At 47.0% G+C, this 12,859-nt stretch overlaps 2 protein-coding genes across 14 annotated transcripts in view; both read left to right on the top strand.

Annotated features, from left to right (window-relative positions):
- The window catches only part of UBE4B (ubiquitination factor E4B), a 31,215-nt gene extending 23,991 nt beyond the window's left edge, over nucleotides 1-7,224 (top strand). For all 5 annotated transcript variants that reach the window (XM_039727711.1, XM_039727709.1, XM_039727708.1 and 2 more), the window contains 7 exons: nucleotides 349-475; nucleotides 765-909; nucleotides 1,991-2,125; nucleotides 2,497-2,688; nucleotides 4,856-5,030; nucleotides 5,460-5,606; nucleotides 5,934-7,224. In XM_039727711.1, the coding sequence (XP_039583645.1) occupies nucleotides 349-475; nucleotides 765-909; nucleotides 1,991-2,125; nucleotides 2,497-2,688; nucleotides 4,856-5,030; nucleotides 5,460-5,606; nucleotides 5,934-5,992 (980 nt within the window). In that variant the 3' untranslated portion in view covers nucleotides 5,993-7,224. The remainder of the gene's footprint in view (nucleotides 1-348; nucleotides 476-764; nucleotides 910-1,990; nucleotides 2,126-2,496; nucleotides 2,689-4,855; nucleotides 5,031-5,459; nucleotides 5,607-5,933) is intronic.
- Nucleotides 7,225-10,784: 3,560 nt separating this feature from the next.
- The window catches only part of KIF1B (kinesin family member 1B), a 77,236-nt gene continuing 75,161 nt past the window's right edge, over nucleotides 10,785-12,859 (top strand). For 8 of the 9 annotated variants that reach the window (XM_039727705.1, XM_039727702.1, XM_039727698.1 and 5 more), the window contains exon 1: nucleotides 10,785-11,043. The gene's annotated coding sequence lies outside the window, so the exon portion shown is untranslated. The remainder of the gene's footprint in view (nucleotides 11,044-12,859) is intronic. The other variant, XM_039727706.1, reaches the window with a different exon arrangement.

The raw sequence follows: 12,859 nt of genomic DNA, 5'->3' as shown, positions 1-12,859 counted from the left end.
ATGTTTCAGAAGAGTTTTTGCACCCATAACAAAACCAAGTATTTTTGTAGAGTACCCAGGGTTCTCTAGGTGAGGTTTTAGACTGTGGGATGAAGAGCAGAGTTGAATAGAGCAGAATGTTTTGGTTTCTGGGGGTTTTTCTTCTGAAATGACATTGGGTGTAGATTAGAAAATGAACAGTGCTGCTGCTTCTAATGGGAATTGAGATGGAGACTTCTGAACAGGAACTGAATTTCATCTCTTAATGTTTCCCTGGGTGCTTGAAGCTCACCACATTGGAGGCAGCAGGGAGAGGTGTGCTGCCAGTGAGTCCTGGTGGGAAAGTTTGGGGTCTGTTCTGTTTTCCAGATGTGGAGCACACCGGAGCCACTAGCGAGTTCTATGACAAGTTTACAATCCGCTACCACATCAGCACCATTTTCAAAAGCCTCTGGCAGAACATAGCTCACCACGGTACCTTTATGGAGGAGTTCAAGTGAGTAAGAGGCTGTCTGAGGCAGCTCCCTGCCGTGCAGGCTGCTCAGGCAGGGCCTGAGGAGGGCACTGCTCTTGGGACTGGGTGGTGCTGCTTTCTGCTGGCTCTTACATGGCAACCCCTTCCAGGAGAGCTGGAGTGATTCTGATCTGAGCTCTGGACTCCACAATCACTTGGCTTGGGGAATGGGATCCTTGTTGGAAGTGCAGTGCAGGAGTGTTGCAGGGCTTGCAGGCTGCTCTGCACGCCCACCTGCTCTGACATGATACCTGTGTTTCGCTGTTTTCAGCTCTGGGAAGCAGTTTGTTCGCTACATCAACATGCTGATAAATGACACAACTTTCTTGCTGGACGAGAGTCTGGAGTCCCTGAAACGTATCCATGAAGTGCAAGAGGAGATGAAGAATAAAGAGCAGTGGGACCTGCTGCCCAGGGTGAACAGAGCTGTTTTTCAAAGTGCCCTTTACTTATTTTCAATTCTTCAATACAAGACCATAAAAAAAACTTTTTTATAAGGGGCAGCACCAAAGAGCTGCTTATGAGGAGCAGTTCACAGTGCTTTTTCTTGCTGCCAGTATGGCCATGGTCACTCTGGATGACATTCTGCAAAAAAACCATCATTCTGCCTAGTTATGTTGTGGCTTGCAAAGAGAGTGGTGTGAAGTAGAAATAGTATAAAAGTTTCAAATTACTGTGCACTTAATTCTAAGTGGAGAAACCGAGACTTTAACCTTCTGAAGGAGGTTTGGGAAGATGCTCTTCAGTTGAATTGACTTCAAGGAATAGAAGCTTTTACTCTCTTAATGCATTGGTCCTTGGTGGATTTGATGCAGACAGTTATAGTCCTGTACCTCAGAGCTTGGCCTGATTAAACAGTAATTGTGTGTGTTGACCCACCAATGTCAGGTATTTCTATTTTAAGGTTATTGATTTAAAAAAAGAAAAAGTACAAAAGGAAAAGCTATAAAAATCTTGTTTGTTAAACATATTCTGGTTTGCTCTTCTGAAGCCTTTCTTCCTGTCTCTGCCTACCAGCAAGGTAAAGCCATTACTGTAGTTACAAAGTGAGCTGGTACATCATCTACAGATTGTACCACTGGGGAGTGTTTATTATTTATGATGGTGCATAAATTAGAGAGAATTAGAGAGAGCTTCATTTGACTAACTCAGATCCCAAGCTGGTTTTGAAGTATTGGCATTTGGATGGAAAGGAAGCATAACCCAGTTCTGCAGCTGTGAGGAGCAGTTAGAGGATGTAAACAAACTCAATAACCACGGGGGCTTGTTCTGCTGTTTGCATTCATTCTTTAGTGTTGCAGAATTCTGGAAAATTGATGCAGACATTAGTACTAGGTAACAAAAGTCAGCAGCTGTACCTTAGACTAAAAGATGTCCCACCTCTGTATTTGAATTACTGTCTCCCCTGTGTGTAGATCCCTCAGCACTGTGCTGCCAGGCTGTGGTGGGTGCTGGTGGGAGGCTCGTGCCTTGTGACAGGCTGTGTTTGTGTTGCAGGATCAGCAGCAGGCCCGGCAGTCGCAGCTGGCTCAGGATGAGCGCGTGTCCCGCTCCTACCTTGCCCTGGCCACAGAAACTGTTGATATGTTCCATATCCTTACCAAGCAGGTCCAAAAGCCTTTTCTCAGACCTGTAAGTCCTGCTCAGGTTTAAGTTGCTTCCCTGCTTCTCTAACATCTCTGGATAATAACCTGGAAATGTTTGGTAGCACTTTAGTCTCCATTCTCCTCCCCTTTCTCCAGCTCATTAAAATCTAATTGCTGTTGATGTTATTTGATGTTGAGAGCATTACCTGAGTCACTGAGATGGTGTGATCCTTCCAGACAGAAACTGTTTGCATGACATTTTTAATAGCAAACATGCATAAAGAACAGACACTTCCTGCAAGCCTACCAAATGAAAATTTTGTTAGTTAATAATTCCTGATCTTGCTGTGTGCAACTCTAGTGATAACCTTCCTCCTCACTGCCTTCACACTGATCTGTTTCACTTCACTTTCGTAGGAGCTTGGACCACGACTGGCTGCTATGCTGAACTTTAACTTACAGCAACTGTGTGGCCCCAAGTGCCGTGACCTGAAAGTTGAAAACCCAGAGAAATACGGGTTTGAACCAAAGAAGCTGTTGGACCAACTGACTGACATTTACCTGCAGCTGGATTGTGCTCGCTTTGCCAAGGCAATTGCTGATGATCAGGTGAGCTCCAAGGATGAAGGAGAAGGGCAAAAGCTCTGTGGACAAACAGGACTCTGCAGAACATTCTAGAAGCATTTCATCTTGCCTGTATGCTGCCAGCCAGTTTGTCTTACATTCCTGGAGTTTGTTTTCTTTCAGCAGATCACCTCAGTTCATATTCTGTCTGCTCTTTGTCCATGGGTGTTCCCAGTGCTTTGCAAACCTGTACACATACATAAATATCCATGGCACTTCACATGCATAGGGCATTTCCTGAGTGTGATCTGCTTATTGCCTACAGCCTCATTGTAAATTAGCAGAAATATTTTGTCCCTTTGCAAGTGGGAGAACTGAAGCAGGGTTTTGACTCCCTCCCCCTTCCTCATTGAAACAGGCCGAGCTGGGACCAAGAGCCTCCTTCAACAAGTCAAAGTTCATTCAGTAGTTAACAGTTTCCAAATTGTATTCCCTCTGAAATCACTTTATTAAATGTCTCTGTAATAAACTGACAAAGCACAGCACGTATGAGACAATTAACAGCACCTTTGAACTCATGCTGATACTGGGAGCAAGATAAGCTATTGCAGCTCTGTGTTCTTGTAAAGTTGTCAAACTACTGAGTCACATCTGTCCATGCCCATATCTTATACAAGCTTTTCAAAGTATAGAGGGCAAGAAATGTTCACAGCAGCTGCTTGAGATTCTGGTGAAAGTGGCTTACAGCACGTGAAGCTGTTTGCATGTCTAGTGAAGCAGCAGTGTTGGGGTAGCTGAAGATTGTTTTTCTGTAGTTATTTAAGTTCTGATAATTGCAGATAATACCAGTAACACACCTGAAACAGACCTAATGTGTTTGCATGTGTACAATGAATATTTTTATGCTGTTCAGTATATATGAGACTGTTTTCCATCATGCATCCATGCCAGCCACAGCAAATGCACAGACTGACACAGGGATTCAAAAGAAAGAAGCCTGTGGGTGTAAGAACTGGAAAAAAGCTTAATTAACAAAGTGGCCCTTCATCAAAAAGGAGTGGGGGGAGTGACCAGTCTCTTGGAAACTGTCAGTGACAGGAAAGAAACACCAAGGAAATGTGTGGTTGGTTAATGACTACTGGTATTGGGAGAGAAAACAAAACAAACAAAAAGTTGCTTGATCATGGCGGGATCTCTCTAAAGCAGTTTGAGAGATGTGCCATTTGCAAATCCCAGCACGCAGGAGAGGGAATCTGCAGAGGTTTGTGGAGCCCTGGGCAGGCTGCCATCGTTCTGTTCCCTCTGAGCACGAGGAGGGCCTTGGGGTGGGCACTGTGTGTCCTGCCTGCTGAGTGGCACTGCTTGCTGCAGGCTGCTCAGATGAAAGAAGTGTTGAACACTTTCAAAATCCCAAGGGAAATAGAAATCTGTGAGACTTAGTGTGTTTTGTTTAGCCATATAATTCAACCTTGCACTGTGAAGTACATAACAATTGGTATTAAAAGGATTGTGTCAAAACATGACATTGTGAACTTGAAAGAAAATGGTGTCTCTGTAGAACACAGACAGCTACTGAAGCCCTTCCCTAACTTTCTGTTTCACATGAATATAATGCTTGCTTCAGTTGCATTTGGTCTCTCTGGAAAGTCCTGCTGCAACGGGTGGCAAATTTCCAGCATTCACTCTCTCTGAGCTGTCTTACTATTTATATAACATCGTGGGGTGGGTTTTTTGTTAGTTCTTGTTTGGATTAGGAGAAGGAATCATTCCTTCCCCAGTACTGCCTTATAAATTATCAGAGAAGGTAAGAAATTCATTTTATGCTGTATTTTCAGCCAAGACTTGTGAGAACAAGAATACAGATGGGAGAATGGCAAGAGAGATGTTTTGTCTAAGAACAGTTCTAATAGTTAGAGTCAGCCTCTTTGAGCATCTTCCTCGTTTTCTTTAGGTGATGTTACCTTTTTTTTTTTGATTCTTAATAGTTCTGCAGTGGTGATGACTGGTAAAAAAAAATTGTAAGTCTACCCCAATATTGACATTTTGGTGCTAGATGAATGCTACCTACATACTATTTGCTTTGATGTAAGGCTGAGGTTTCATTGATCCTTCCTTCTGCCATTTAAAAAATGCATTAAATGTCTTTACTATTTTTATGGCATGTAAGGACACTACGACTCAGCAAAGTTGTCTTTTTCTGCTTTGCCTGTAGAGGTCCTACAGTAAAGAGCTCTTTGAGGAGGTTATCTCCAAGATGAGGAAGGCTGGAATCAAGTCTACCATAGCAATAGAGAAATTCAAACTGCTGGCAGAGAAAGTGGAGGAAATTGTTGCCAAGAACGCCCGTGCAGAGATTGATTACAGCGATGCTCCAGATGAATTCAGAGGCAAGTGGAGTCTTCTAAGCCCTGCCTGTCTAGGAGAGAGGGATTTGGTTTGTTGCATTGATTCCATATGTTAATAGAAACTATAGGTTGTTTATGAAGCCTTGCACCTTGCTGTATTTCAATGATGTAGTTGGGTAAATACAGAGCTAAGAGTTCTTCTAGTTTTCCCTGGGATTGTACTGTCCAGTCCTAGCCATGCTTTGCTAACATGTACTTGAAAAGAGTACCCCCCTCAACTGAAAATAGGGAAAGCTTAGTCCCAGGTCAGAAAGGGGAAAGTGCTGCAAAGATTTATGTGCATTTAACCATTCTCTATAGCTTCAGCAGTGTCCTGGGGACCCTGAGCACTGCTTTTGCACTGAGGGTGGATGGGCAGCTGAGGTTTGCAGCTGTTTGCTCCCTTTTCTGAGGAGACCCTTGTGCCCTCAGATCCGCTGATGGACACTCTGATGACCGACCCCGTGAGGCTGCCCTCTGGAACCATCATGGACAGGTCCATCATCCTGAGGCACCTGCTCAACTCCTCCACTGACCCTTTCAACCGGCAGACGCTGACGGAGAACATGCTGGAGCCAGGTACTGTGGGACAGCCGGCCCTGGCACCTGGGGCAGCCACGGGTGGGTGGGCTGCCTTGGGCAGCACAGTGCTGAGGCCTCACTGGAGGGAACAGCTCTTGCATTTCAGCTTGCACAGAACAGTTCATTCCCTCTGCTTTCCCTATTTCCCGGGGGAAAAGCCCTCACACCCTTGCTTTAACTACTGGGTTGAAAAACATTGTGGTGTATAAATGGGAAAGAGCTATTGGGTGTGAGGGACTATCTTACAGTACTATTACCATGTAACTTAATAATTCTTTTTTCTCTTTCTCTCTTTTTTTTTTTTTTTTTTTTTTACCTTACTAGTGCCAGAGCTTAAAGAGCAGATCCAAGCCTGGATGAGAGACAAGCAGAATGACCATTAAATCCCCTTGCAGTGCACGCCACCCCCACGGGCAGAGCAGGGCGTGGGCTGCTCTGGCAGGAGGGCAGCAGGCACCCCTGGGAGCTGTGCATGGATTGGCACACACATGGCACTGACGTGCAGCAGTGCCCACAGGAGCATGTGGATGAGGAGAAAAGCAGCTTCATTCTTGTACATATATTTAAGTGATAACGATGGTCAATAACATGGAGGACAAGCTAGGAAGTTACTTATGTTACAAAACTGTCCTTCAGTATGTCACATTTTGGAGTTTTTACAGCTGAATTATTTTAGCAAAGACGAATGGATCAGGGCAGCATCCCTCCAACCTTGTTTTTTACCGCCAGATATCCGTTAATTTGATTGTGGTTAGAACCCTGGACATTTTGCTGCTAAAGTAACTTTTTTCTCTTTCCCTTCCCTTCTTTCTGTTCCACCCATCAAACCTGCACTGCTGTCTTTTTCTTCTGTAATGCAAAAAAATACAAACCCTGTGAAAATCAGAAATCATTCCCCTGCCCTCAAAAGAACATATTTTGTGCGATAACTGTGCCTGCAACAAAGTGTTCATCTTGGGATCGTATTTTTATATTACACATATTTGCCTATTTGGTTTTTAATTGGTGTTAGACACAAGGATAATTTCAAAAAAGCGAAGACTTCACACGTGGATTTTAATTTCCTCTCCTTGAGATGTCCCTTTCCTTTGTGTTGATCAAGATGCTCTGGTACTTGAGAAAAGCCTTGAGATAGAAATGTGTTAAAACAGCTGCCATGAATGAGATGCTTGGGAATACCAGGATTTCAGTGACTTTAAAAAAACTAAAATACATTCTTTCAATGCTGCAGATCAATGCTAACTGACAGTTCTGAGCCATTGGAGCTTGTCCGCAGAGAGCAGATACTTTTATCCTTGGAGGCTGCAGTTTGGGGCAGGGGTCATTTTTTATGTTGCATACCAATTTGTATCCATGGCTTGGCCTTACCAAAGCAGAAAGGGTGCAGGAAATGTAGAATTACGTTTTTAAAAAAAAAAGAAAATACTCACAAACATTTTTATATTACTGCCCCCTGCATATGATACTTGAATTTCCTTTTTAAAAAGGATTTGAAACCACAGTGTTTTAAAATTAAGTTGGAAAAAAAAGGTTGTTTTTCTTTTATTTGTTTTTCGCCATGTCTTCTGTTCAATTCCTGACTCTCTTGAACTACAATAAATGATACACTCGCACAGAATGTTTCCTTGCTCCTTCTTGTAAGAGTGTCAGTGAAAATACAAAAATTACAAATGATTGGGTGTCTTTGTTCAGGTTTGCTGATAGTGATTTAGGACAACTTAGTAAATTATGTGGAAAATTTCTGTGCACACAGATATCAGCAATCCTTTAAAGTCAAGAATGTTCCCCAGCAGGTGCCACTGAGGACCGGTCACAGCTCCTTGACAGCTGGTGACAGCTCCAGGGGAATTCTGGTGAGTTGGCACAGAATCCAGCACTGACCTTTTAGGTGTGCAAATAACTCTAAATTGCCAAATGTGGAGGAACAGTTGTGGGCTGTGTTTTTTGTTTGTTTGTGGGTTTTTAGTGGTGCTTTCTCTTACAGCATGAATGTGTATTTCCTCTCTGCCAGGATGGGAGAAGATTCCAAAGCTTCTGTCTGCATTGACTGCTGCAACAGAGAAGCTGTTTGTTGGTTTTATGGTTATAACCTTTGCTGCTTCCACAAACTCAAATCCCCCTCTCCTCTCCTCTTCAGTAAGTCACAGATCAAAGCCTGCTCTGCTTTTTCCTGCAGTCAAGCAGCCAAAGCCAGCACAGATTCTGACGTGTTACAGGTTGTGCTGAGCTGATTTCTTCTTTAGTTTTTAAATTTTTTTAAAATAGGTAATTTCTATATAAAGAGAAATTCTTACATGTTTAACTGTTCCCTCATGATTGAGGATTTTTGCATGAACTCTCTAGGAACATCCCAGAGTTTATACTTGTTTTTGATGTTCAGTAGTGAGTGTGTTTTTAGTGGAGGATGATTAAACTATGGCTTCACATTACGGGTTCTTTTCTGCAAGTCAGTATCATATATTGCTTCTATTGATAGATTATAAAGTGAAAGTTTTATAGTTTCAAGTTTTGCCAGGAGGAAACAGAAATATTTACGTTTGGTGTGGGATGTTTTAATCAACACAATGCCCTTCAGAATCTGAATTTATATTTATTCTGCTGTTGTGTCAGACTCTGACCTGAGGAATATAAATAGCAAAGTGCATTACTGAAATGTTTTGTCTAATTATGGCATACATCTATCATTTGAAAACATGTCAATGCAGATATTGCACAAGACACAAAGGCTTGACACAAGTGGCCAAAACAATTTTATCTGGGCAACTACTATCAAGTGTTTTAAAGGTGTGAGCTCAGACAAGTGTCCACCCAAATTCTGCATTTGTGAGCAGAATAATGTTTTAATACAGGCTGCTGAAGTGCCATTCTATTGTGTCTGGCCACAAAAGTGAATCAAACCCCTGTCTTTCAGTGGGTAGTGGGCATCTGAGTGACTGAAAAGCAAAGCTGAAGCTGAATTAAAAATCAGTTTCCCACAAAAGCATATGGGTTGTGTGACAATTCTTAGTTTAGCTAATTAAACGCTTCCTGCAGTTTTTGGTGATTTCCCTTCCCCTCTCTAATATGTCATTTACCTTTTTCAGTCCAACTGTAAGCTCACTGCAATAGAGTTTATAAACTATCAGTGGAGGGATTTAGGTTTGACACGTGCAGGGGTGAGCAGAATGTAAATGTCTCTGAGCAGGGAATGGTTTGCCCCGCGTGGCTGACCCACACTGCCGTTACAGAGTGAGCTTTCCTCGGAGCTCGTCCTGGATCACTGCTCCCTCCTTGTCCTGCAGCTCTGCTTGAGAGACCGGGGCAGCTCCTGGGGCAGCGCTGATGCTGCAGCAATACAATTCAGGACAATTGATTCTATTGTATCACAATTTACACTTATGTAATGGCCCAATTTCCATCTCTGTCAGCCCTGCCCTGCTGGCAGAGGACAGCTGGGCCCTAACAGCAGGCTGGAGGCAGGAGCCTGCAGCAGTGTCACGGCGTGCCTGCTGCCCTGGCTGCCTGCCCCGGGAGAGACCCTTTCCTCTGCACCAATAAATGCAGAGGAAAGAAATTCCATACCCTGATTGCCATCGGGGACGTGGCATGCTCTGCCTGTCTGCAGCGGTGGTTTCAGGGCTCTGTGAGCAAGGGCGGTGTTAAGGGCACGGGGCTGAGCAGGAGCTGCTGCTCCCTGCACACACAACCGTGCCAGAGTGAAATGCATCACGGGCACGGGGCTGAGCAGGAGCTGCTCCTCCCTGCAGACACGAACCGAGCCGGGGTGAAATGCATCACGGTGTCTGCTGCCCTGGGTGCTTACAGCACTCGCACGGTGTCTGGGCAGCTTGCAGATTTTGAAAACTGGTTCGAGTGTTTTTGATGTGTTCTTGCCCTTTCCAGAGAATGGCTGACCTAATTCTCCACACATCTAGGAAGGAGTTAGCACAGTTACCCTAAAACCTTAAATCATCTGTCCCATCAATAGAAGTATTCAAGTTCAAATAATGGTATTTTTTTAGGACCCAGGAAAGCCACGTATTTTTGATTTGTTGTTTCTGTGGCAGTATTCCCCTAAGCCGCCTGTTCAGCCGTGTACTGTTGGGCTGCTGCATCTGTTGCCATAGCTGCACGTGAGACTGGCAAGGGGAAATAGTCACTGTCACCAAACAAAGTAAAAAATAACTTGTTCTGCCAAAGGCCTGCTCCTTAAGGGGAACAGAAGGGACAGAGCTGAGGTTAACAGAGCCAATAGCCAGGAGGCTGTGAACAGAAATAAACCTTGTTCTTAAACTAGAAATCTCAGGTCCTGAATGTTCTCAACATTAAAATCCAGTTTGTATGTGATGGTGTATGAAACATATGTAATTAGGGCATTTCATGTCAAGTGATTTCCTTTAAGGTGCTTATAAGCTTAAACATGAACCAGTTTCTAACAGCAGGAATTACCAAATTACTAATGATAAGGAGGAAGTTCAAGCTGGATTATTGCCACAAAAATAAAATTTTCCTATGAGAATACGCATGAAATTACTGAAAGCATGAGCGTTAATACAGCATCATGGACTAAATTTAATCATTTGCCTAAAAATACATTATGAGGTCTAAAAAAATTACTCGGGCTGCTCGAGAAACGTTTTGAAGGGAGGGAGGGAGGGAGGGAGGATCACCAACCCCTGCCCTGAGCTCTCGCCCTCAGGCCGAGTTTAGGATCCGGATCCCACCGGAATCCCCGGGAGCGGGGAAATCCGCGTTCCCACAGCGAGAGCGCACCCGCGCTATCCCAGCCCATTTTATCCCGGGTTTTGGCACCCCCGCGCTATCCCAGCCCATTTTATCCCGGGTTTTGGCACCCCCGCGCTATCCCGGCCCATTTTATCCCGGTTTTTGGCACCCCCGCGCTATCCCAGCCCATTTTATCCCAGTTTTTGGCACCCCCGCACTATCCCGGCCCATTTTATCCCGGTTTTCCGCGCTCCGGACCCGCCGCCCCTCACGGCTCGGGGCGCGCACGCGCACAGCGCGGCGGGCGGTGCTGCGGCCCCGCTCCCGATAGGCTCCGAGGGCGCGGACGTGATTTGCATCGCGGCTTCTGATTGGCTGGAGCTGGCCAGGGCCCGCCTCCCCGCGCCCCCGCTGCTCGGCGCGGAGGGCGGCGCCGCTGCGACCTTGCACCGCCAGGCGGCGCCGGCGGCGCTCCCCCCGCGCCCCGGCAGTGCGGGAGCGGCGCTGGGGCGAGCGCGGCGCCCGTTCCTCCCGGCCGGCCTCGCTCTGCTCCCTCCCCTTCTCCCCTCCCTCCGTTCCCTCCCTCGCCCTTCCCGCTCCGCTCCCGGCAGCGGGGGGGTCTCCAGGCCTCGGTGGAGGCGGCGATGGGGATGGCCGGGTTTTTGTCGCTGCGCTGCCCCGCCGGCTGCTGACGCCGCACCGCCCGCGTACCGCGGACGCCCCGCGCCAGGTGAGGGAGCCGCGCTGAGGGGGCTCCGCGCTGCGAGGGAACTGCGCTGAGGGGGCTCCGCGCTGAGGCGGCTCCGCTGAGGGGGCTCCGCGCTGGCGGGCCCGGAGCGGGCGGGGGTGAGGGGCTGATGCCGTAATGCGGAGGGGGAGGCGGCGATGCTGCCGTGCGCATCCGTGGGGCCCCGCGGAGGGCTGGGGCCGGGAGCGGGGGGGGATGCACGGACGGACAGACGGATGGATGGACAGACGGATGGATGGATGGATGCATAGCACTGGATACCCTGGAGCTGTCAGGGCAGCGGCGCAAGGGCGTGGGGCCGCGCTCGGCCTTGCCATCTGCCCGATGCCATCTCCTCGTCCCCCGGGACGCTTCCCTCCCTCCCCTCGCTTCCCTTTCTTCCTTCCCTTCCTCTCCCTCCTTCCTTTCTCCCCGGCGGCCGCTCCCCGGCTCTGCCATCGGCGGGATGCCGCCCGCGTCCCCTCTGCGGTCGGGCGGGGCGGGGGAGGCGGTGCGGAGTGCGGCACGGGGCTCCCGGCGGCCCGGCCCGGCCCATGTTGGCGGCGTGAGGCGGCGGTGCCCGTGCCCGGGCGGGGGGCGGCGGAGCGGGGCCGGCGCTCGGGGCCATCGCCGCAGCGGGGGCATCGCCCGCGCCGGAGAATCCGCCAGGAGCGGATGATGGATTCATGTCTGCTTTCCGGAATGTAAATACGCTCATACCAAATTCTGAATCCTGAACGGTATTCCTCTCCGCTCCCAGCTCCTTCGCAGCTCAGTTCTTTTTGCTGTTGCACAATCCGCTGTTGGTAAATAGCCATGCGTGCATGTGATCGGGTTTCGGTGCCTCGCCAAGTTCTGCAGCGCTGCTCGATCTGGCATCTCCACCTGGTCCCGATATAGCAGAGCGTGTGTGCGAGTTCAGCTGAGGGATCACGCTGTCAGCGCTGCCCGAGCTTCATGCGGCACCTAAAATTGGCTCTGCTGGGGCCCCTCTTCACGTACGCCTGCTGCCCCAAACAGCTGTTTTGCCAACTTTCCGTGTGCTAATCTCTGTCCTTGCTTTATTTCTTTAGAGCTCTCGCACTGATTAAATTTCAAGCCTTTTTTTGTTTCAAAGTTAGCACATTCTGTGAAATGCAGATATGACAGTTATCTGGTATATGACTTGTTCTCTTAAATAAAAAGTGATTCTTCTTCATTTGTGATATGTGGCGGGTTTGAGTGGGTTGTTTTGTTGAATGCAGAGATACAGATTTTGAACATTGTTTTGTAACCACTGCAAGCTTGTTGCCGACTTCTCTGCACCTATAAATAATAATCTGAATCTAAATCCCTGCTCTGCTTGTAACTTTACTTAAATAAATAGCAATGTGTTTGTTTTTTGACATTGCATAAAAACTGGTTTGCCAAAACATTCAGATATGTCCAAGTATTCAGGTCTTAATGTTTATTCAGATATTTTTGTGAAAGCCCAGATCTAGTTGGGCCTGTTGAAGGGTGATTCATCAACACGATTGGGTTTGTCAACTTGAATACCAGTAAACAGACAAGATATTTAGTTTATTTCTTTTAATGACACCTTTTAATATGAAAACCTCACTGCATGACTTACAGGGTGGGTGTCTTTAGTTTCAGATAGGTGTAAAACGAGGATGTAGGATTTGCCCTTTGCTGATGAAGCTCACGCAACAACTCAAATGTCATCTGCCACCTGTTTTGGAGCCAGTGGTAATGGCCTCAAAGACACACACGCAGTTCCCTTCTTGGTTCATGGCTGGATTCATGCAGGCTGAACATTAAAACAGACACAGCTAGGAGA

The sequence above is a fragment of the Passer montanus genome, unplaced genomic scaffold, assembly GCF_014805655.1.
Source record: "Passer montanus isolate IOZ18808 unplaced genomic scaffold, ASM1480565v1 scaffold62, whole genome shotgun sequence".
Lineage (NCBI taxonomy): Eukaryota > Metazoa > Chordata > Aves > Passeriformes > Passeridae > Passer > Passer montanus.
This window is presented reverse-complemented; position numbering and strand designations above follow the sequence as displayed.